Source organism: Anolis carolinensis, chromosome 1 (genome assembly GCF_035594765.1).
Source record: "Anolis carolinensis isolate JA03-04 chromosome 1, rAnoCar3.1.pri, whole genome shotgun sequence".
NCBI classification, from domain to species: domain Eukaryota; kingdom Metazoa; phylum Chordata; class Lepidosauria; order Squamata; family Dactyloidae; genus Anolis; species Anolis carolinensis.
In genome coordinates this window covers 360935571-360959750 of record NC_085841.1, presented here as the reverse complement: position 1 = coordinate 360959750, position 24180 = coordinate 360935571, and the positions used below count along the sequence as shown (strand labels likewise).

At 41.4% G+C, this 24180-nt stretch overlaps 1 protein-coding gene across 3 annotated transcripts in view; it reads left to right on the top strand.

Moving 5' to 3' along the window:
• armh4 (armadillo like helical domain containing 4) overlaps positions 1-22939 on the top strand; it is an 86692-nt gene extending 63753 nt beyond the window's left edge. For 2 of the 3 annotated variants that reach the window (XM_062968654.1, XM_008118349.3), the window contains exons 6-8: positions 13212-13243; positions 13634-13768; positions 19161-22939. In XM_062968654.1, the coding sequence (XP_062824724.1) occupies positions 13212-13243; positions 13634-13768; positions 19161-19229 (236 nt within the window). In that variant the 3' untranslated portion in view covers positions 19230-22939. The remainder of the gene's footprint in view (positions 1-13211; positions 13244-13633; positions 13769-19160) is intronic. The other variant, XM_062968653.1, reaches the window with a different exon arrangement.
• The last annotated feature ends 1241 nt before the right edge of the window (positions 22940-24180 follow it).

Sequence of the window (24180 nt, the reverse complement as noted above, 5' to 3'; positions counted from 1 at the left end):
GTTAAAGTGGTGTCAAACTGCATGAATTCTATAGTGTAGATGCATCCTTTCTCAACCCTGTCTCCTTTGCACCACATATTATTATATTACCTTTCCCTTTACAAAATTGCAAATACATATACTTCCTGTCTAGCCCTCTTGGCAAAAATCCTTCCCTGTCTTTTTCCTAAAATAGTTTTCGTTGTGCTTAAATCCCTTGTAAGGGAAGCAGTGCATATTCGGTATTAACTATCCGGAATTGCTGAACTGTGAAGGTATGTTTTCTTTGAACTGATAGAGATGATTGTGAATGCAAGGTCACATTTCCTGGGCTTTGCCAGCGAGATGTCACCAAAGGAGCCATTCACTGGAGTTTAAATGCTAATTGCTTGGGCAAGAAGTCGCCAACGTACTTAAGTGCCACTGTGATTAGCGGTGGGAAGAAATTATTAGCGCTCGCCTTAGAAGTTTCCGCAGCTGCAGCTAAAATGTCAGAATGATGTGCTGCACAGGTTCATTTTGTAAAACAACTCGGAGCAAGTGGGAATTCAGAAGCAAGAAACACAAGAAGTCATATATATAACTAGCTGTGCCCGGCCACGTGTTGCTGTGGCCAAGTCTGTGTCAGGGTATTGTGTATTGTGAAATGTTAAAATCAATCTGGGTTGTTAGAAATGCCTTATGTGTTAGTTTTCGGCAAGGCATTTCAGCAGTTATGGAGTTAATGAGAGCCTGCTATGATTGACGTATCACAGGACCAATGGGGTCAAGTTCGTTTTGACCGGGACTCTCTTCTTGTCCTGTGGAATGCAGAGGAGTATCTTAAGAGCAGTGTGTGTGCATGAGTCGCTTCGGCAAGAGCATTCATGGAGAAAGGACTGATTTGCTCTATTTGTATATAGTCATGTAAATAAAGATTTATTGCCGTTGGATTTCCAACCGAACCCTCGTCTGCTGGAGTGTGTTTGTCCAGTGCTGTTTTTCCACATGGGGAGACAGTCTGGAGAAGGAGGTGAAGACCGGGATGATGAATTTTTGGATTACACTCTGCTACCCATCATCCCCTGACAGTCTGGTGGTATGGGAAATAAAGTACTGAGGAATTGGTGGTAGTTAGTACAGTAGAGTCTCACTTATCCAACATAAACTGACCGGCAGAACGTTGGATAAACAGATGTGTTGGATAATAAGGAGAGATTAAGGAAAAGCCTATTGAACATCAAATTAGGTTATGATTTTACAAATTAAGCACCAAAACATCAGGTTATGCAACAAATTTGACAGAAAAAGTAGTTCAATACGAAATAATGCTATGTATTAATTACTGTATTTACGAATTTAGCACCAAAATATCATGATTTATTGAAAACATTGACTACAAAAATGCGTTGGATAAACCAGAACGTTGGATAAGCGAGTGCTGGATAAGTGAGACTCTACTGTATATGTTATTTCTTAAAGTGTGTGAATATACAATATTTCTGGTTGTTCTTTACTTTATCTGTTGGAGGCAATTATGAATGCTGTAATTAGCCAGGATGATTAGCACGTAATGGCCTTTCAGCTTCAAAGCCTGGCTGCTTCCTCCCTGGGGGAATCTTTTGTTAGGAAGTGTTAGCTTTCTAGAATTCCCCTGTTTTCAGAGTGTTGTTCCGTATTTACCATCCTGATTTTAGAGATTATATTGTTCTGTTTTATTATCTGCCCTTGGCATTCTGGGTTATATAGCTGTGTGGAAGGGCCTCGAGTCTACACTGCCATATCATCCAGTTCAAATCAGATAATCTGTATTTTATAGGCAGTGTGGAAGAGGCCTAAGTGAGCCCTGTCTGTCCCCCGGGCGCCATTGTGGCTGAGGGGGTTGCTATGACATGAAGGGGGAGGGGCCTAAAGGGGGAGTGGCCTACCATTCTGACTGGCAGCTAGGGGGAGAGTGGCTCTTCCTCGTCCTCTGTAATTTGGACTTTTTCCTAGGTTTTTTAAATTGAAAGACATAGATTGGATGATTATGTCTTTTGTGGCCAAATTTGGTGTGATTTGGTTCAGTGGTTTTGTTGTTTCCTCCATGAGAAAAACACACAGTACATTCGAGAAAGAATTCCTACTAAAGCATTGCACATCTCTGATGCCTGCTATCACAATCTAGGATGAAATTACACTATAGAATTATGTTAGCTGCCACTGACTAATGCTGTGGAATCATGGGAGTTGTAGTTTTGCAAGATCTCTTCTGACAAAGAATGCTAGTGCATCACCCAATGACAAATCCCATGATTTCATAACATTGAGTTGTAACAGTTAAACTGGTTTCAAGCTGCATTCATTCTACAGTATACATGCACTCGAGACTCTCAGGGCTTCCAGTATGTTGGAGAATGTTATGCATTTCTGATCTTTTGGTATGCAATACACATTCCTGGAACCATGGGATCTGTAGTTTGGTAAAGTACCACCGTGAACCCCTGGTGGTGCAGCGGATTAAACCACTGAACTGCTGAACTTACTGACCAAAAGGTCAGCAATATGAATCCGGGGAGCGGGATGAGCACCCACTGTTAGCTCCAGCTTCTTCCAACCTAGCAATTCGAAAAAATGCAAATGTGAGTAGATCAATAGGTACTCCTTGGGTGGGAAGGTAATGGCGCTCCATGCAGTCATGCCAGCCACATGGCCTTGGAGGTGTCTATGGACAACGCTGGCTCTTAGACTTAGAAATGGAGATGAGCACCAACCCCCAGAGTTGGACACAATTAGACATAATGTCAAGGGGAAACTTTTACCTTTTTTTAAAAGTACCACCTCTCTTGGGTAGAGATGGATAAAGAACTTATAAAACTACAACTCCCATGAGTCCATAGCCTTGAGCCATGGCAGTTCAAGTGGAGTCAAACTGCATCCATGCTGCAGTGTGGATGCAGCCCAAGACAAAAAGAATGCTTTGAATGTTTGGGTGCCCGCAGAAAGCTTGGCCATTACGACTATTAGTCCATTTCATCTTGTCTGTTTAAGGAGTGTCAGCCTTGAATGACTGCAGAGATATTTCCAGAGACAGGCCTCACACATTCCCGCACTAAATTATAAATAACCCCAGTGTCCTAGAAGAAGATCCTGACAGCTCTGAGCACCCCAATTTTGGGCAGATTGACAGGGAGGAGGAAATAGCAAAAGTAGCCCAAAACCGGGTAGATTCCATGACTCATTTTTAGTGTCTCTCCAGCCTTTATAGTTAGGAATAAAATGCCCATAAGAGTAGGTCTGTTCATAGCTTCCAAATATGAGACTTGAATGAAAAGTAATGCCTCCACCTTCGTAACTCCTCAACAGATAGCAGTCCTGGTATGTGGCAGGTACTGGATTGTTCAGTAGACTCTCCTCTACAGTTCCATTTGGAGGGAAGCCTTAGCATTGAACAGTTGTGTTGTTAAAGTGTAAAGTATGGAACCCTGTGCAGACGGTCGGTCAATGCGACTTAAGCAATGTGCAGTCATTGAATTCTTGACAGCAGAAGGTGTCACCCCAAAGGAGATTCATCAGAGAAAGCAAGCTGTTTATGGGGATTGTGTTGATGTGAGTCCTGTGCATCATTGGGCGAGTAAGTTTAAAGATGTTGAGGTGGGAACATATGACTTATGTGACAAACAAAGAGTTGGACATCCTGTGACAGCAACCATCAAGTGTCACAAGCGAAAGGTTGACAGATTGATTCGGGACAATCGTCGTATCACTCAGAGAGAAATTTCAACATAATCAGCATTTCACAAGAACGCGTGGGTCACATTATTGCTTTTCTTGATTATAAGTGGGTACTGTGAGATGCTGGTTGTGGAAACAGAGTGTCGACTTCTTCCGTGACAGCTTCAGAAAACTTGTTCATCGTTGGCAGAAATGTATCCAATTGTCTGGTGATTATGTGGAAAAGTGAATAGTGGTAGTTAAAGAGCACATTATAAGGATTATTTCTGCATTTGGTTTATTAAAATATTCCTATCCAGACCCAAGTAACGAAGGTGTAGGCATTACTTTTCATTCAACCTTTGTAGAATGGCTAGAAAAAAAGCTAGAATATGCAGGCAAACTATATGCTGGGGGTGGAAATCCCTTCAGCATATAAGGGAAATCCCTCAGCCCTTCAGATGTTGGATTGCAATACCCATCATCCCTCCATTGCACATATCTGGAAGGTTGCGTCATAATACAGTGCATTCCCTATATTATAATTGTGGCCCTGAGGAAGCCATAGAAAACCATATTATATCTGTCATGCATTGCAAGTGATATGGCAGAAAGATTAATAGATTCATAGACTAGCGGATTGATTGGCACTATTTACAGAAGGTGTCCCTTGGAGGAACAGACTTTCCATTATGGATTTGCCAGGATCTCAGCTGGGGACTCTGCAAATGCCCATCCAGCCAAATTGCAGCATCCCTTCACAGACCTGAAATGGAAAGTTCTGAAACACTTCCATTCACCTAACTGGCAATTTTGATATTTCTTTTTGCCAAACTCAGTTTAGGAGGAAAAGCACAGGAAAGGTGCAAGGACATTTGCTGCTGTTGTGTGCCTTCAAGTTATTTCTTGATTTACGGTGACTGGAGGTATATTATCTATATTGAAGAATGAATGCAGCTTCACTCCACTTAGTTCTCAGTGCTATGAAATTGTGGTGGTTAGTTTAGTTTGGTAGTGAAAGCTTGAGACTTTGTAAAACTATAGCTTCCAGGATTCTGTTTAGCCCGGAGAAATAGAGGCTAGGAGGGAACATGATAGTTATGTTTATATATTTGGATATTGTTAATGTGGGATTTGTGTATTGGTAGTGTTTAAATGAAATTTGTGTCTTGCCTGTATTGCATACTGATTGCATCATCCAGAGTGTAACATAGTCTGGAAAGGGTTAATTACTAAGAAGCTGTGATGTCCTTGATGTGTGGCTGGAACCAAGGAGTGTCCAGACACAAGTATGTGTGCATTGCTGATTGCATCAGTTTAGATCTGTTCAGTTCTGTTCTGTTCTGAGTTGAGTGCTGTCTGCTGTCAAGTCCTGTGTCCATTGTCTACAAGTCTGTTTGTCTTTATTACTGCTTTCAGTAAAACTTGTATATAGTTTTACCATCGGCTTGGATGTCTCTTCGTTCTGCGTTCCACTGACTCCATCCAACTGCTGCATACAGTAGAGTCTCACTTATCCAACATAAACGGGCCGGCAGAATGTTGGATAAGCGAAAATGTTGGCTAATAAGGAGGGATTAAGTAAAAGCCTATTAAACGTCAAATTACGTTATGATTCTACAAATTAAGCACCAAAACATCATGTTTTACAACAAATCAACAGAAAAAGCAGTTCAATACACAGTAATGTTATGTAGTAATTACTGTATTTACGAATTTAGCACCAAAACATTGCAATGTATTGAAAACATTGACTACAAAAACATTTATTACTAAAAGGCAGACTGTGTTGGATAATCCAGAACGTTGGATAAGCGAAGGTTAGATAAGCGAGACTCTACTGTATTATATATTTGGATATCATATTGAAGATGGAGAAGGCTTGTTTTCTGCTGTGCCAGGCACTAGAGACCTTATTACACACACTGGAGAAAATGTCTGTTAAGTGGGTAACCCAAGGTTAAAGAAGACTAGATAAGGACTGTATTCATTCTGGATACATACCTACCCCATCACACCCATTTTTCTCCTTTCTGTGTCAAATATAAATAACGTGTGTTTGACTTATCACACCTGCCAATGGATGACTTCTCCCATCTGTCCAATGTACCCCTACGTTGCTGTCGTAATTCCTGCTTTTTAAAAATGTTTTTTTGGGTGGATCATGGGCAATTATGCAAGTCTACTCATTTGTGCCAGCAGAGAAACCCAAAAATATATTTCCTGTCCTCCGAAAGTGCATAGTTCGGAAATTTAATTTTTAAAAAAGGAATAAATGAAAGGAAAGTAGAAAATATTAATTGGGCATTTTCCATCCGCCACCGCAAGTGCAATACCAGTTACTTTGGCAAAAGAGAATAAAAAAGGATGAAAAGCCGGTCTGTTGTGGACAGCTCTGAACAGCGAGGCTGCAGAAGCGGGTCTGTCTCTTTTACAGCAGAGCTGAATTCAAACACAGAGCAAGATCAGTGGTTCTCGACCTGGGGTCCCCCGATGTTTTTGGCCTTCAATTCCCAGAAATCCTAATACATTAGAGTCTCACTTATCCAACAAAAACGGGATAATGTTGGATAATAAGGAGAGATTAAGAAAAAGCCTATTAAACATCAAAATAGGTTATGATTTTACAAATTAAGCACCAAAACATCATGTTATACAACAAATTTGACAGAAAAAGTAGTTTATTACACATTAATGCTATGTAGTAATTACTGTATTTACGAATTTAGCACCAAAATATCATGATAAATTTAAAACACTGACTACAAAAATGCGTTGGATAATCCAGAACGTTGGATAAGTGAGACTCTACTGTAATAATAATAATATCAGAGTGAAATAATAAATGTATTATTAATAATAATAAAAATAGAGTAAAATAAATGTAATAGTAGCAACAATAATAGAGAAAAATAATAAATGTAATAATACCAATAATAATAGAGCCAAATAATAAATGTACCATATATTCTCGAGTATAAGCTGACCCAAATATAAGCCAACCAGGATCTCACCCGAATATAAGCCGAGGGGGGCTTTTTCAGTCTTAAAACAAGGGCTGAAAAACTAGGCTTATACTCGAGTATATACAGTAGTTACTGGCTGCAATGTTTGTGTTGGAGTTTATTTATTTACAGTATTTATATTCCGCCCTTCTCACCCCGAAGGGGACTCAGGGCAGATTACAATGAACACATATATGGCAAACATTCAATGCCAACAGACAAACAACATACAGTATAGACAGACACAGAGGCATTTAACATTTTTCCAGCATCACGATTCCGGCCACAGGGGGAGCTGTTGCTTCACCGTCCACTAGTGGCTGTACTTCCTCATTCCTTTCCTCATGTTTTGCTGGCAGTTTTATGATGTTGTAAATTAGTTAAATTAGCCTCCCGCATAAAGCGTACCTACATTTCCCTACTTGACAGATGCAATTGTCTTTCAGGGCTGCATAGGTCAACAGCAAGTGGATTACAATGAACACATATATGGTAAACATTCAATACCATCAGACAAACAACATATAGTATAGACACACACAGAGGCAATGTTAACATTTCCAGCTTCATGAGGGTATGCTCGATTTCGGCCACAGGGGGAGCTGTTGCTTCATCATCCATGAGTGACACTGTGTGCTGTACTTCCTCATTCCTTTCCACATGCTGCTGGCAGTTTTATGGTGTTGTAAATTAGTTAAATTAGCCTCCCGCATAAAGCATACTTAAATTTCCTAGTTGACAGATGCAACTTAGGTAAACAGCAAGCCAGGCTATTTAATGGTTGGGGGCTTAACCCAACCTGAGCTTCGAACTCATGACCTCTCGGTCAGTAGTGATTTATTGCAGCTGGTTACTAGCCAGCTGCACCACAGCCCGGCTCATCCCTTGGCTTTGGTGACTGGACTGACTCTGAACTACTCTTGCGGTGTTTACTGACTGCTTCAGAGACAAAGAAGGGGTAAACCTGATCGTGCCCACAAAACATGCCCCAAAGGACACATCACTGTCACAGAGAACAAGATGCAGGTGACCTGCAGATGGGTGTAACATCACATGCAGAACAATGTGCCTCTGACATTCACAGAGAAAGTAAAGACGAGTAAAAGTAAAGTCGATCGTTTTTCATTTCATAAACAGTCTTTGCCTTTGGGTACCTACGGGTTACGTATGAAACAAACCCTGCGTCATGTAAAAAGACTGCAGGAACGAGTAGGCAAAGGGCATCGGCGACTGTATGATAAAGTTCTTATAAGTCCTCAATTGTTCAATTCAGTCTGGATGGCTTCATTCGGAACATCATCTATGTCCGCCATAGTTCTGTTACTGCTTATTTTTGTCTCTTTTTCTTATATTCCTCATATAACTTCCAATCAGTTTGTTTTACTGGTTTTCCTTTATGTTGTCTCAGCAGAAATGTTAGTATGTCCATATCATATATGTCTTCTAACTTCTCAAGCCGTTGTTCTGTATTTGGGATATACTGTATTTTCCAAAGTTTCGCAAATGTTATTCTCGCTGCTGTTATCATATAGGTAAATAATATATCTTCTTTTCGATTAAAATATGTGTCTTTGTCCGTGATTCCTAAAAGGAAGTACAGTAGAGTCTCACTTATCCAACACTCGCTTATCCAACGTTCTGGATTATCCAACACATTTTTGTAGTCAATGTGTTCAATATATCGTGATATTTTGGTGCTAAATTCATAAATACAGTAATTACTACATAGCATTACTGCATATTGAACTACTTTTTCTGCCAAATTTGTTGTCTAACATGATGTTTTGGTGCTTCATTTGTAAAATCACAACCTAATTTGATGTTTAATAGGCTTTTCCTTAATGCCTCCTTATTATCCAACATATTCGCTTATCCAACATTCTGCCGGCCCGTTTATGTTGGATAAGTGAGACTCTACTGTACTCTGGTTTCAAAGGGAAGGTCTTTTTCAATATTTTTTTGTGTTTCCGAGTGAATAGCTTTCCAAAATTTCTGGGTTTCCTTACATGACCACCATATATGAAAATATGAGCCCACCTGATTCTTACATTTCCAGCAATTGTTTTGTACATTTCTATACATCAAACCTAATTTTTCCGGTGTGATATGCCATCTATGAAACATTTTCAACCAAATTTCTTTTAAATCTAGCGCATAAGTATAGTTCTGCGTTTGGTCCCAAATCTGTTCCCATTCATTTAATCTAATTTGCCTGCCTAGATTTTGAGCCCATTTCACCATACAGTTTTTTATCCCTACCGTTTCTGTGGACCATTCCAGTAATCTATATATATAAATGAGTGATGGCATCACGGCGACCAACAAAACAACAAAACTACAGGCCCCCCAACCTCGAAATTTGACAACACAACCCATCATCCACGCCTCTAGGTTGATACAACAAAAAGAAAAGAAAAATAAAGTCCTAATTAGAGGGAGAGGAATAATTGTTTTTATCCAATTGCTGCCAGTTAGAGGACTAATCTCTGCCCACTTGGTCTCCTAGCAACCAACTCAGCCCAGGGGACAGGCAGACTTAGGCCTCAGCCTCTTCCACAGATTATCTAATTTGCACTGGATTATATGGCAGTGTAGATTCAAGGCCCTTCCACACAGCTATATAACCCATTTATAATCTTATATTATCTGATTTGGATTATCTGGACTCCAGACTGCCATTTAATCCACTTCAGTGTGCATATAATCCAGTTCTAAGCAGATAATATAAGATTATCAATATAATATGTAATAATTACTGTGATATAGAATCATAGAATAGTAGAGTTGGAAGAGACCTCATGGGCCATGCAGTCCAACCCCATTCTGCCAAGAAGAAGCAGGAAATCACATTCAAAGCAATTAATAATAATACAGAACAATATAATCTCTAAAATCAGGACAGTAAATAAAGAGCAACATTCTGAAAGCATAAGCCACAGCAACGCGTGGCCGGGCAAAGCTAGTTTGTTATAAAGTTTTGTAATACCCTTTTTCTCATTCTTGAGCAGCTTATCCCAAATAGTTTCTGTTTCGTTAAATCCACTTTGTTTATCTTTTATGTTTGATTCTTTAATTTGGGCATATTGAAACCACGATAAATTGCTGTATATCTTTTTAAATTCGTCCTGACTTTTCAGTTGGAATCCTTCCTTAGTTTTTGTCAATATTTCCTTATATCTAGGCCATTTCGACCATCCCAAGATTTTCCTCTGATTGGCTTCCAAGGGGCAGACCCACATCGGAATTTTTACATACCAGTATCTCTTATATTTCCCCCAAATTCTAATAAGAGAAGACAGCACAAAATGATTTAATTGTGTCTTCTTGCTTGGATTAAGGGGGTTGGACTGGACTGGATGACTCTTGGGATCCCTTCCAACTCTATGCTTTTAGGTGAAACCCTTGTAACGTATTTCTTCCATGTTCTGTGGTTGGAACAATAAAACGAGCTAGTGAGCATGGTGACGTAAGAGATGGCAGACCTTTCTGTCTTCCCATAAATGTCAGCCTTTGAAGAGTAATTCTCAATTTATTTCACACTCTTAAAGAAAAATCACACATTCATCTTGTGGTGATAATTTTACTGGGCCAGCCCAAAAGTGCAAAGCACACCTTGCTAATTTACTAGCTTCTTCATCAGTTAAAAATCATTAAAAAATTCATACGGAAGAAGATGTAGCCACACTGCTGCTCTCTTTCAAATTCTTAAGGAAAGCACATTGAATTCTGCATTGAATAATAAGGAACCTGATTTTAATTAAATGAAGCAATCTGAAGAAAGACATTGCATCCATACAGAATTCCTCAGTACGTTGACCACTTTCACATTGGAAAATAGCTTTAGAAGATCAACAGCATATGTAACTAAAACATGGGGTTAATGTTGAATTAATGCGATTTGACACCACTCAGTGATAGGGATCTTGGAAATTATGGTTTTACAAGGTGTTTCTTTTCCCCAGTGGCACAGTGGGTTAAAGTGCTGAGCTGCTGAACGTGCTGACTGAAAGGTCTGCAGTTTGAATCTGCAGTTTGAGTGGGGTGAGCTCCTGCTGTTAGCCCCAGCTTCTGCCAACCTAGAAGTTGGCAGAAGCTGGGGCCGGGCTGTAGGGCAGGCTGGTGAGCAGCCTGCTGCAATAAATCACTCTGACCATGAGGTCATGAGTTCGAGGCCAGCCCGTGGCGGAGTGAGCACCCGTCAATTAAAAATAAAAAATAGCCCCTGCTCATTGCTGACCTAACAACCCGAAAGATAGTTGCATCTATCAAGTAGGAAATAAGGTACCACTTATAAAAGTGGGGAGGCAAGTTTAACTAATTTACAATGTTGGAATGAGGAAGTGCCGTCAGAGTGGATGATGAAGCAGCTGCTCCCCCCTGTGGCCAGAATGGAACATCCCCTCAGGAGAAGGTTAAATTGCCTCTGCGTCTGTCTGTCTCGGTCTCTGTTTGATGTGTTTATGGGCATTGAATGTTTGCCCTATATGTATATAATGTGATCCACCCTGAGTCCCCTTCGGGGTGAGAAGGGCGGAATATAAATACTGTAAATAAATAAATAAATGAATGAATAAATAAATAAGTTCAAAAACATGCAAATGTGAGTAGATCAATAGGTACCGCTCTGGTGGGAAGGTAACGGTGCTCTATGCAGTCATGCCATTGGCCACATGACTTTGGAGGTGTCTATGGACAACGCTGGCTCTTAGGTTAGAAATGGAGATGAGCACCAACACCCAGAGTCGGACACAAGTAGACTTAATATCAGGGGAAAACCTTTACCTTTACTTCTTTGCCAAAGAGTGTTAGTGCCTTATCAAATTCCAAATTCCATGATGCCATAGCATTGAGCCATGGCTATTAAACTGCATTAATTCTGTGGTGTAGATGCAGTAATGGAGGATCTTTTAATGGGTTGCTGTTGCTTACCGTATGTTTAGGTACTCAGTATTGCAAACTTTTTTTAACCTGTTTTCCAAAACCTTCTGTTTTAATTGCTTTCTCAGCTCTGCAAGGCAGCTCATTTGTCAGTGGTCACTTTTCTTTTCAGATGGAGGCAGCCTTCAACTATTAGGATGACCTGGAGGCACAGGAGAGCTTTTGGCATTGCTTGCTAAAATGAACCTTAGGCTTGTTAGCTGGGTTATAGTCAATCCTGCATTTTGATAATGCAACTAGCATATATACTTGGTGTGCTTTTCTTTTCCTTCCCTTCTCTTCATACATATGTCACAGCCAATCTGCTTCATCCCCTTTCTGTATTTGATGAAGCAAAGGGCCACTTCACCTAGCAATCTGCTTTCTTCCTCTTAATTTCCTCTGCTGTGGTCCTGAAAGTGATGGTTTTCCCCTCCTCAATTATTTCAACTTGGATAATGAAGGGTATGATAACAAATCTGGTCCAGAACCATCAAACCAAGAAGAAGCCTTTGTGGTACAAACCAGCATACATGTGTATATACTTTGACTTGTATTGAGAGCGATTTGGAATAATTTTGTGTACGAAACAAAGTTTGCATACCTTGAACCATCAGAGATGTCACTATCTCAGCCACCCACGTGGATAATTTTACATTGTGGAGTATTTTGGATTCCAAATTCCTGGATAAGAGATGCTCAGCCTGGTTGCATCTTTGTATCTGATGAGGCAAAGGAAGAACTGGTATTGCTTTAGTGCTAACAGCATTGGCTTTTTGGCCAAATCAAAATGCTTTTAAGCATAGACTCCAACCACCTCTGCTTATTGAGGGCGGTTTATACTTATTGCTTGATTAACCCAACAATATCATAGTGTTTCCTGGGATCCATAAAACAGGACCACACTGACATACAAAGAAATGATCAAGAAAAGAGTAAATCAAAAGAGACCCAAACCACTTGATTTATTATTATTATTATTAGTTATTATTAGTTGTAGGAAGTAAAAAAGTCTATAGGCACATGGAACTCCAAGGAGGTAACGGGGTGATAAATAGAAGACTCTACTTTACAGAGTCTACTAAAGTTATCCTTTTGGATTTCAACTCTCAGAATCCTCCTGGATGGGGATTCTGGGAGCTGTAATCAAAAAAGTTTAGCTGTTCCACAATCTGTTAAATGATTGTGTGTGGTTATAGATTGAACATTGAATGCTGGGTTCAAATCCCCATTCAGTTGTGGAAGTCCATTGGGTGACCTTGCTCAAGTCACACTCTCTCAGCCCCAGAACCCTCTGGTGGACAACCCATCCTGACAACTTCATATTACACTACGTCACACAGTTTTTGTTCCTGGGTTATAAATGTCGTTTCCTAATTGGTTCCATCATAAAAAAACATGGAAAAGGTTTATTAAATTGGCAAAACCTTGTTTTTGTGGGGACATCTTGTAGCACGTTTTGCTGTAGTTTTTCAATGAATATCTCAAAAGTCTCAACCAATTCAACATGATTATATTATTCTATGATGAGTCTACATAATACAAGCTGCATTATATGGCAGTGTGAAGCCATCCTTTGTCATTTTGGTTCAATAAGAATTCTGCTTGCAATTAACACACATTTTGTTGATTTTCTAGTGAGAAGCTGGATGGAAAAGTTGAAAGATAAGGTAAGGGGGGGGGGGTCTTCACACTATTTTAAGACCCTGTATCCATGTGGGATATGTTTTGGTCAGATTGCAGTGACCTAGACTAGGGATATGACTGCCTGGGAGTGTGGTGAAATCTCCTTCCTTGGAGGTTGTTAAACTAAGGCTGGATTTGTCAGAAGGGCTTGGATTGTGTCTTCCTGAATCATAGAATGCGGTTGGATTGGATGGCCCTGGGGTTCACTTCCATCTCTATTTCCCAGTGCATTTTGTGGGACACTTGATGTTCCAGAAGCTGCAAAGAAGCCACAGAAATGAAGGATCTTTCAAGTTGTTCTAATAGTGGCGGAAGATCGGCTTGGTGCCAGCCGCTTACTCAGTATTCCTGCAGCCGCTTCCTCTGTTTTGCAGGCAGGCTACATGTCTGGGATGCTGGTCCCGGTGGGAGTTGGTATCGCTGGAGCCCTTTTCATCCTGGGAGCGCTTTACAGCATCAAGATCATGAACCGCAGACGCAGGAATGGATTCAAGAGGCACAAGCGAAAGGTAGCAAGGATGCTGTCGCAGTTGTCACAATGCCCAACCTTCTCCCCTGCCAAAAAGCCTTGGAACAGTTTGGGATCATAAAAAGCACTATATCTTTTGTTTCAAATTAGCAGGGGAGTGTTTGTATAATTCTTGCCGAGATCTGTGCGGCAGTCATGCTGGGAAGAAAATACATTAAATTCATCCATCCCAGGCATCCATGCCTTATATCCCAGGATCTGATCCCAGACTATCTGCCTATGGCAGTGTAGACTCATATAATCCTATGCCATCACACCCAGGCACCTTTTAGAGCTTTACGGTGTGCTTCTTTCTTTGCCCAGGTGTACTGCAGGGGCCTTACTTTGAAGCTCAGGAATCCCAGTAACCAAAGTCACTTCAAGTTGAACAATCAAACAAGATTTTATTTTCTCAAAGTCCTTGGCAGACTTGGCACACGTAGTTAAGGTTACAAATATAAACAGTCAACTTATAAAACCTTGCAGACATTCCTTTCTTGCTTTTTCCCCAGTTGCTGAGTTAACTTCTTCCAAAGGCGAAGAGATCCTGAGATCCTCTCTACCCTAGCCCTGAGCTGCTATATCAAAAAAGAGCAGGTCTTTCACTATCTAAGCTCAAAGCTAGCTTGGAGATGAAGTAATTAGAGCTTCTTCCAATGGCAAAGAAATCCTGGGATGTTCTTTGCCCCAGTGCTGAGTTGCAATCTTGGAGAGAGCAGGTCTTTTCCTTTCTGCTCAGCACCAGTTTCAAAGGCAAGAAGTCAGTACTTACGTTGGCTTGTCTGAGCTGGCCTGGCTTGACCACACAAGCACATCTGAGTTCTTTTCTCCTCTGTGGAAAGGCAGAAGAGGCTTCTCAAAATGGAGATGTCGTGCCCAGGAAAAGGGGTGGTCTCAAAAACAAAAGGATACTTTGCAAGCTTTCAGCAGCAAAGGCCTTGCAGAATGGTTACAACTCTCTGCTAATGGCTGTCAGAGTGCTACTGAGTCTGCAGCAACCCTGGAAAAAATGCAAAAAGGGTGTTATTCCCTACAAACATGGGAGAATGCAAATCAAATCCCCAGGAGATGGAACAAATCCAGTTCAAAACAGATAAACTGTGATCAGATCCTGGGATATAGGGCAAAGTAGATCTAGCCAAAGTCTCTCCTAATTCCATTTACAACGCAGAATTAATGCACTCTAATTGCTGTGGCTCAATGCTATGGGATCCTGGGAGTTGTAGTTCGACAAGGCACCAGCACCCCTTTGACAGACCTTGTAAAATGACAACTTCTGTGATTTTATAACATTGGACCATGGTGGTAAAAGTGGTGTCAAATGGCATTAATTGTAGATGCGCCCCCAGGCTCCTTCTACACTGCCATGTAAAAGCCATATTATCTGCTTTTAATTGGATTATACGGCAGTGTAGATCTAGCCTCAGAGTCCCCGGTGTCACAGGGGTTAAACCGGTGAACTGCTGAACTTGCTGACCGAAAGGTTGCTGGTTCGAATCCGGGAAGCGGGGTGAGTTCATGCTGTTGGTCCCAGCTTCTGACAACCTAGTGGTTCGAAAACATGCAAATGTGAGTAGATCAATAGGTACCGCTCCAGCGGGAAGATAATGGCGCTCCATGCAGTCATGCCTGCCACATGACCTTGGAGGTGTCTATGGACAACGCCGGCTCTTCGGCTTAGAAATGGAGATGAGCACCAACTCCCAGAGTCGGACACGACTGGACTTAACGTCAGGGGAAACCTTTACCTAGACAAAGCAGATAATCTGGACTCAGGAACTGGGTTATATGGAAGTGTAGATCCAGTGTGAGATTATCAAAGCAAATAATGCAGATTATCTGCTTTGAATTGGATTATATGATAGTATAGGCCCATATAATCCAGTTCAAAGCAGATAATCTAGATTTTATATGGGCCTGAGTTGTCATTTTCTAGAACCTGAAATCTATGGGTGAATTTACACTTTAGAATTAATGCAGTTTGGCCCCACTTTGAGAGCTAACACAATCGAATAATTAGAGTTGTATTTTACAAAATCCTTTGCTTTTAAGCAGAGGCTGGATGGCCATCTGTCGGGGGTGCTTTGAATGTGATTTTCCTGCTTCTTTACAGGGAGTTGGACAGGATGGCCCATAAGGTCTCTTCCAAATCTAGGATTCTATGATTCCCTGCCAAGGTGTGTTGGTGCCCCACCAAACTACAGCTCCCAGGCTTCCATAGCATTGATCCATTGTAGTTAAAGTGGGATTAAACTGCACCAATTCTACAGTGTAGATGCACCATTTGTTTATGAACCGATTTGCTGATTTGCCCTGTCCCTTTTAGCTGCCCTCTGTGCTCTGGTTGGTTGTAGAATAACCCAAAATTTGCCTTCCTTTGGATGTGTCTTAGTGCGGCTCACCCTACTCTCACCCCAAGACATCACTTTTAGGCTGGATCTACACTGCTCTTATATTCCCAGATCTGATCCTCCTTTGAACTGGATTATGACTCTACACTGCTAGATAATCTGGGACAAGCAGACTTTTTAAATCGTGTCAGAAGCGACTTGAGAACATACTGCAAGTCGTTTCTGGTGTGAGAGAATTGGCTGTCTACAGAAATGTTGCCTAGTGGATGCCCGGATGTGGGGACATGAGTCTTCTCTCATGTCCCCACAAGGTAGAGCTGACAGATGGGAACTCACCCAGTCTCATGGATTCGAACCGGCAACCTTCAGGTCAGCAACCCAACCTTCAGGTCAGTTGGCACAAGGGTTTAACCCATTGGCTCCTTGGATAAGCAGATAATCTGAGATCAGATCCAGAGATATAGGGCAGTGTAGATCCAGCATCAGATTTCAGATTTATGTATTATCTATATCTTTGCTGTATTTTGTTGTCTACCCTGAGTCCCTTCAGGGAGATGGTGGTGGGGTAAAAATAATAATAATAATAATAATAATAATAATAATAATAATAATAATAATCGGCGCATTGGGTGCCGTGCCAAAAGATCTCAGCCGGCATTTGGAAACAATAGACATTGACAAAATCACGATCTGCCAACTGCAAAAGGCCACCCTACTGGGATTTGCACGCATCATCTGAAAATACATCACACAGTCCTAGACACTTGGGAAGTGTTTGACTTGTGATTTTGTGATACGAAAGCCAGCATATCTATCTTGTTTGCTGTGTCATAATAAAATAATAATTTGAAACACAACAAGATGAGTCCACAGCAGACACTCTTCTGGCTGCTGTATTGGATCACACGTCAGACACTTCCCAAATGTCTAGGACTGTGTGATGTATCGGCAAATAATGTGTGCAGATCCCAGTAAGGTGGCCTTCTGCAATTGGCAAATGGTAATTTTGTCAGTGCCAATTGTGTTTAAGTGCAGGCCAAAGTCTTTAGGCACTGCACCCAGTGTGCCGATCACCACTGGGACCACCTTGGCTGGCTTGTGCCAGAGTCTTTGCAATTCGATCTTTAAATCCTCATATCAGTCAGCTTTTCCAGTTGTTTCTTCTCAATCCTGCTGTCACCTGGAATTGCAACATCGACAATCCAAACCTTGTTTTTTAACATGATCGTGAGGTCATTATTATTATTGACACAATGACATTGTATGACACAGCAAACAAGATAGATATGCTAGATTCCGTATCACAAAATCACAAGTCGAACAATTCCCAAGTTTTTATTTTTATATTATTATTATTATTATTATTATTATTATTATTATTGACACAACGACATTGTATGACACAGCAAACAAGATAGATATGCTGGATTCCGTATCACAAAATCACAAGTCGAACACTTTCCAAGTGTCTAGGACTGTGTGATGTATTTTCGGATGATGCGCACAGATCCCAGTAGGGTGGCCTTTTGCAGTTCGCAGATCGTAATTTTGTCAATGTCTATTGTTTCCAAATGCCGGCTGAGGTCTTTATTATTACAGTAGAGTCTCACTTATCCAAGCCTCGCCTATCCAATGTTCTGGATTATCCAACACATTTTTGTAGTCAATGGTTTCAATATATCGTGATATTTTGGTGCTAAATTCGTAAATACAGTAACTACTACATAACATTACTGCATATTGAACTACTTTTTCTGTCAAATTTGTTGTATAACATGAAGTTTTGGTGCTTAATTTGTAAAATCATAACCTAATTTGATGTTTAATAGGTTTTTCCGTAATCCCTCCTTATTGTCCAAGATATTCGCTTATCCAAGCTTCTGCCGGCCCATTTAGCTTGGATAAGTGAGACTCTACTGTAATATTATTATTATTATTATTATTATTGACACAACGACATTGTATGACACAGTAAACAAGATAGATATACTGGATTTCATACCACAAAATCACAAGTCGAACACTTCCCAAGTGTCTAGGACTGTGTGATGTATTTTCAGATGATGTACGCAGATCCCAGTAAGGTGGCCTTTTGCAGTTGGCAGATCGTAATTTTGTCAATGTCTATTGTTTCCAAATGCCAGCTGAGATCTTTTGGCACGGCATGCAGTGTGCCAATCACCACCGGGACCACCTGCAGTGGTTTCTGCCAGAGTCTTTGAAGTTCAATCTTGAGGTCCTGATAGCGGCTGAGTTTTTCCTGTTGTTTTTCGTCAATGCGACTGTCACCTGGAATGGCAACATCAATGATCCAAACCTTTTTCCTTTCCACAACTGTGATGTCTGGTGTGTTGTGTTCCAGAACTTTGTCAGTCTGGATTCAAAAGTCCCACAGTATCTTTGCGTGCTCATTTTCCAATACTTTATTATTATTATTATTATTATTATTATTATTATTATTATGACACAGCAAACAAGATAGATATGCTGGATTTCATATCACAAGTCGAACACTTCCCAAGTGTCTAGGACTGTGTGATGTATTTTCGGATGATGCGTGCAGATCCCAGCAGGGTGGCCTTTTGCATTATTATTATTATTATTATTATTATTATTATTATTATTATTATTATTATCAGAATCAACCAACAAACACTGATTTTCAACATGGGCAAAGGGAAGAAAGAGAGGAAAAGGAGACCTAAGTAGCAATGTTTTTGGGGTGGTTTGGACATTTGAAGCCAATTTTTTAAAAATTGGGGGGTGTTTTATCAGTTTGGGGAGGGTTAGTCGAAGGCTTTGGAAACCACAAAACAGGCTCCAGAGAGGTGAATCCAATCCAACCCTATCCATTTCCAACCTCTGTTTCCCTGTTGCCTTCCCTACAGCTTTGTGCAATTCACCAAGACTATATGTTTGCCAGGAAGAAAGCCTTAAAAAGAAATGTTTTTTCCCCCCTTTCCTTGTGTATCTGATGTTATTTCCCGCTCCTTTCGTTTCCTCTGTTTGTCTTTTGTTCTCTCTCTCTCTCTTTCCCACTAGCAGAGGGAATTTAACAGCATGCAAGACCGGGTGATGCTTTTAGCCGACAGCTCCGAAGATGAATTTTGAATCAGACTGCACCGCCGCGGCAGCGTCGTGATCTCGAGTGACTCTCTCTCTCTGTCTCTCTCTTTCTATATATTTTTTTCCTGCAAAGGGAGGTGGGCCAGGAGAAGGCATTTTTTCTGCTGCATCACAGCTGCCAACCACATTCCCGCACGGCAGTGGCAGTTTGTACAGCCCGTCCCCGAACGAAACCACACACTCACTTCCAAAACACCCACACCGAAAAAGAGCATGCTGCAGCGCAAGCGTAACACACAACTACATTTGATATTTTTTAATACATATATATATATAGACACCCAATACTGTGGCAGTGCAACTTCATAGTCATGCGCTGCATGTCATTCAGAGGTAGTGTCGACAACGGATACAGTGGCACAGAGGCCGAAATGCGGGATAAGAGACCTTCAAATATTAATTTCTATTCTGGCCGACAGCGATCAAGCTGTCGCCGGTCTTGTTACAGTTATTGGGGAAGGAAGATACATTCTGTTCCTCAAAGTCTTCTGCCTAGATACATTCTGCTCCTCATTGGGAAGCTATTTCTTTCCTTTTTTAAAGTTGCGTTACCTGAGCGGGAGTTCACGGCGTCTAAAATTAACAGCTGTGTTTAATTAATGAAGTGCCGACTGGAAACAGCCTGTTTCCACAGCAAGGTAGTAGCTACGTAGAAGGCCACCAACAGATGCAACGATATGTATAGTATGCTATGCTTAGGGCTGAACTAAACAATGCATTTTTTAAAAAAACCATGCAAAGTAGCTTGAAAAGAGGCAGATGGGAAAAAAAGGTGAAGAAGTGCTTTATCTTTTCCCTACTTAACAGTTTTGTGCTGGATCTGCTCCTTTTCCAGTAGGATATGTATGGAATAGATATTCGGCAAAGCAAAGTTAAGCATTTCATTCTGCTTGCTGATGTTCTTAAAACTGACAGTCCCCTCAACCTGCGTTTTGATTTAAATTAAAATAGTATTCTTACATTTTCCATCCAATTTGGCCTTCTAAGCATGTTGGCTATGCGAGATAAATAACAAATTGCCGTAGACTAGGGCTGCAGGCTTATAAATGCGGATCAGGAATAACCCTCGTGCCGATTTACGGGCTGCGAATAGGTATGCTGTTTGGTTATTACTCAGCTCTCCTGGCTGGAAATATCAGAACCGTCTTCCTTGTTGGATGTCACATTTGGTGCGGAAGTCATGAGTCTGTGCGGGTGTTGCAAGGGCTACGAAAATGAATCCACTCTCCATCTAAGCTCCACCTTGTCAGGAGCGACTTGAGGAACTGGTATGAGAGAATTGGCTGTCTGCAAGGACGTTGCCCAGGGGATGCCTGGATGTTTTGATGTTTTTACCATCCTTCTGGGAGGCTTCTCTCATGTCTCCAGCATGGTGAGCTGGAGCTGACAGAGGGAGCTCACCCGCTCTCCCAGATTCGAACCGCCAACCTGTTGGTCAGCAGTCCTGCTGGCACAAGGGTTTAACCCACTGCGCCACTGGGGACTCCTATCAAGTATGGTAATGGAGCACATCATGGTTTCCGTTGTCTGTCATGGATAAATGGGTGCGGTGCTGATTCTGTTCCCTGTTTTATAACTGGATTGGGTGCTTTTCTTTTGAGCTCAGAAAGAGAGATAGAGTATGACCCCCATATCCACAGGGGATATGTTACAAGACCCCCTGTGGATACCTGAAACGTAGCAAAACCTGGAAGCTTAGCATGAAATCACACAGGAGGGCCTCGAGAGGCATACAAAGACTTTTAGAGATGGTGGGATATCCTTTAGGACATGGGTAAGAGAACTCTGTGGATAATGGGGGTTGTAGTGTATATGTAGAGCTTAGAAATTATATTTTTTAGACTCTAACTCCCAGAATTCCCCCGCCAGCTTGGCACCTGGCCACTCTTCATACACCTCGAAGGTGTAGGACAGGCGTCCCCAAACTAAGGCCCATGGGCCGGATAAGGCCCTCCAAGGTCATTTACCTGGCCCCTGTCCTAAACTTTAGACTTAGGGTTGACCTAAGTCTACCTGATCTTTGGAGGTCTCTTTGCTTACTTATGGCCTTATGAGATCGTCTAGATGGTTTTTGAAGGTCTCTTTGCTTACCTATGGTCCTATGAGACCATCTAGATGGCTTTTGGAGGTCACTTTCCATACCTATGGTCCTATGAGACTGTCTAGATGGCCTTTGAGGATCCCTTTCCTTACCTATGGTTTTATGAGACCGTCTAGATGACCTTTGGGGGCCACTTTCCTTACCTAAGGTCTTATGAAACCATCTAGATGGTCTTTGAGGTCCTTTTCCTTATCTATGGTCTTCTGATATCCTGATGAGATCATTTAGGTGGCCTTTGAGGGTCCCTTTCCTTATCTATGATCTTATGAGACCATCTAGATGGCTTTTGGAGGTCATTTTCCTTACTTATGGTCCTATGAGACCGTCTAGATGGCCTTTGAAGGTCCCTTTCCTTATCTATGATCTTATGAGACCATCTAGATGGCTTTTGGATGTCATTTTCCTTACTTATGGTCCTATGAGACCGTCTAGATGGCCTTTGAGGGTCCCTTTCCTTACCTATGGTTTTATGAAACCATCTAGATGGTCATTGAGGTCCTTTTCCTTATCTATGGTCTTCTGATGGCCTGATGAGATCATCTAGGTGGACTTTGAGGGTCCCTTTCCTTATCTATGGTTTTATGAGACTGTCTAGATGGCCTTTGAGGGTTCCTTTCCTTACCTATGGTCTTATGAGACCATCTAGATGGTCTTTGGAGCTTTCTTTGCTTACCTATGGTCTTATGAGATCGTCTAGATCAGGGGTCACCAATCTAAGGCCTATGGGCCCCTGTCCTAAATTTTAGACTTAGGGTTGACCTAAGTCTGAAACGACTTGAAGGCACACAACAACAACAATCCTAATTTTGGACTATTTCATCATAATCCAGCCCTCCAACAGTCTGAAGGACTGTGAATCGGCCGTCCACTTAAAAAGTTTGAGGACCCTTGGTATAGGATGTAACTTCAGGGGCCTTAGGCTGTTAGGAATGGTCGGAGTTGAAGTCCAAAACACATGGAGGGCCGGAGTTTGCCCATGCCTGGTGTAGATGCATCCTAGGTCTATATCCTTGCCAAACGTGGACCATTGGAGGTTATGGAACCCATAATGTTATCCTTCCGTAGTGTGAAAGGACTCTAGTATGGAACCAATCTGAGCCAATACACTCTTACAAAAACAGAGGGAACAGCTTTATTCCAAATTCTGTTATCCATCTGCTTAACACTAGGTCTCTAATCGGATCAGCAGGGTTTTATTTTGCTTCTTGAGCTGAATGACATTTCTCCTCCTACTGCTGTTCAATGTATAGAAGCTGTAATTGAAACTTTAACGTCAAAAATAAGCTAGGAAAGTAACGATCCAAACAGCTTTGCCTTCCGTTTTTGCTGCTCCCCATTATCTGCTGCCTGAGGCAACTGTTTCGTTTTGCTTCGTGATTGAGTCGGCTGTGCCGATTCACCTGGCCTGCTCTCCGAATCTTTTAGCAAAACATACAGTAGAGTTTCGCTTATCCAACCTTCGCTTATCCAACTTTCTGTATTATCCAACGCAGTCTGCCTTTTAGTAGTCTTTTGTTTTTGTAGTCAATGTTTTCAATACATCGCAATGCTTTGCTGCTAAATTCATAAATACAGTAATTACTACATATTGTTACAGTGTATTGAACTGCTTTTTCTGTTGATTTTTTGTAAAACACAAATGTTTTGGTGCTTAATTTGTAAAATCATAACGTAATTTGACATTTAATAGGCTTTTCCTTAATCCCTCCTTATTGTCCAACATTTTCACTTATCCATTTATGTTGGATAAGCGAGACTCTACTGTAAGAGAGTCTCCAAAGGCCATGCAGGGAGACACAATCCAAGCCCTCCCGACAGATGGCCATCAGACTCAGTTTCAGAGTCTCCAGAGAAGGAGACTCCACCCCACTCCTTTCCAACTTGAACTTCATGAAAATAGAATTGGAAGAGACCCCAAGGGCCATTTGGTTCTATTCCTTTCGGCCAGGCAGGAAGACACAATCCAAGCACTCCAGACAGATGGCCATCAGCCTCCAGAGAAGGAGACAGCATTGGAGTCCCATACAGTAGTGTCTGTCTTTCACCACTAAACAGCTTTTGTCATCCGGAAAGTCTTCCTAATATCCAAATGCATCTTCATTATGCAGAGGAGAGCTAGTTGCACCCACAGACTCTCCTTCCCAATTTGGGACGAATTATCTCATCAAGCAAGAAATCTCAACACTGGGTTCATCTACATGGTAGAATTAATGCAGTTTGACACCACTTTAACTGCTATGGGATCCTAGGAGTGGTAGTTCTGCAAGCCTTATCTGCCAAAGAGTGCTGCTGGTGCCTCATTAAACTATAACTCCCACAATTACATACTATTGAGCCATGGGAGTTAAAGTGGTGATACATTCATTGTGTTGTCGAAGGCTTTCATTGTTGGAAACAATGGGTTGCTGTAGGGCCATGTTCCAGAAGCATTCTCTCCTGACATTTCACCCACATCTATGGCAGACATATTCGGAGGTTGTGAGGTCTGCTGGAAAATAGGCAAGTGGGGTTTATATATCTGTGGAAAGTCCAGGGTTGGAGAAAGAACAATTGTCTTGATTGCTGTGAGTTTTCCGGGCTGTATGGCTATGTTCCAGAAGCATTCTCTCCTGACATTTCACCCACATCTATGGCAGACATATTTGGAGGTTGTGAGGTCTGCTGGAAAATAGGCAAGTGGGGTTTATATATCTGTGGAATGTCCAGGGTGGGAGAAAGAACGATTGTCCTGATTGCTGTGAGTTTTCCAGGCTGTTTGGCCATGTTCCAGAAGCATTCTCTCCTGACGTTTCACCCACATCTATGGCAGGCATCCTCAGAGGTTGTGAGGTCTGC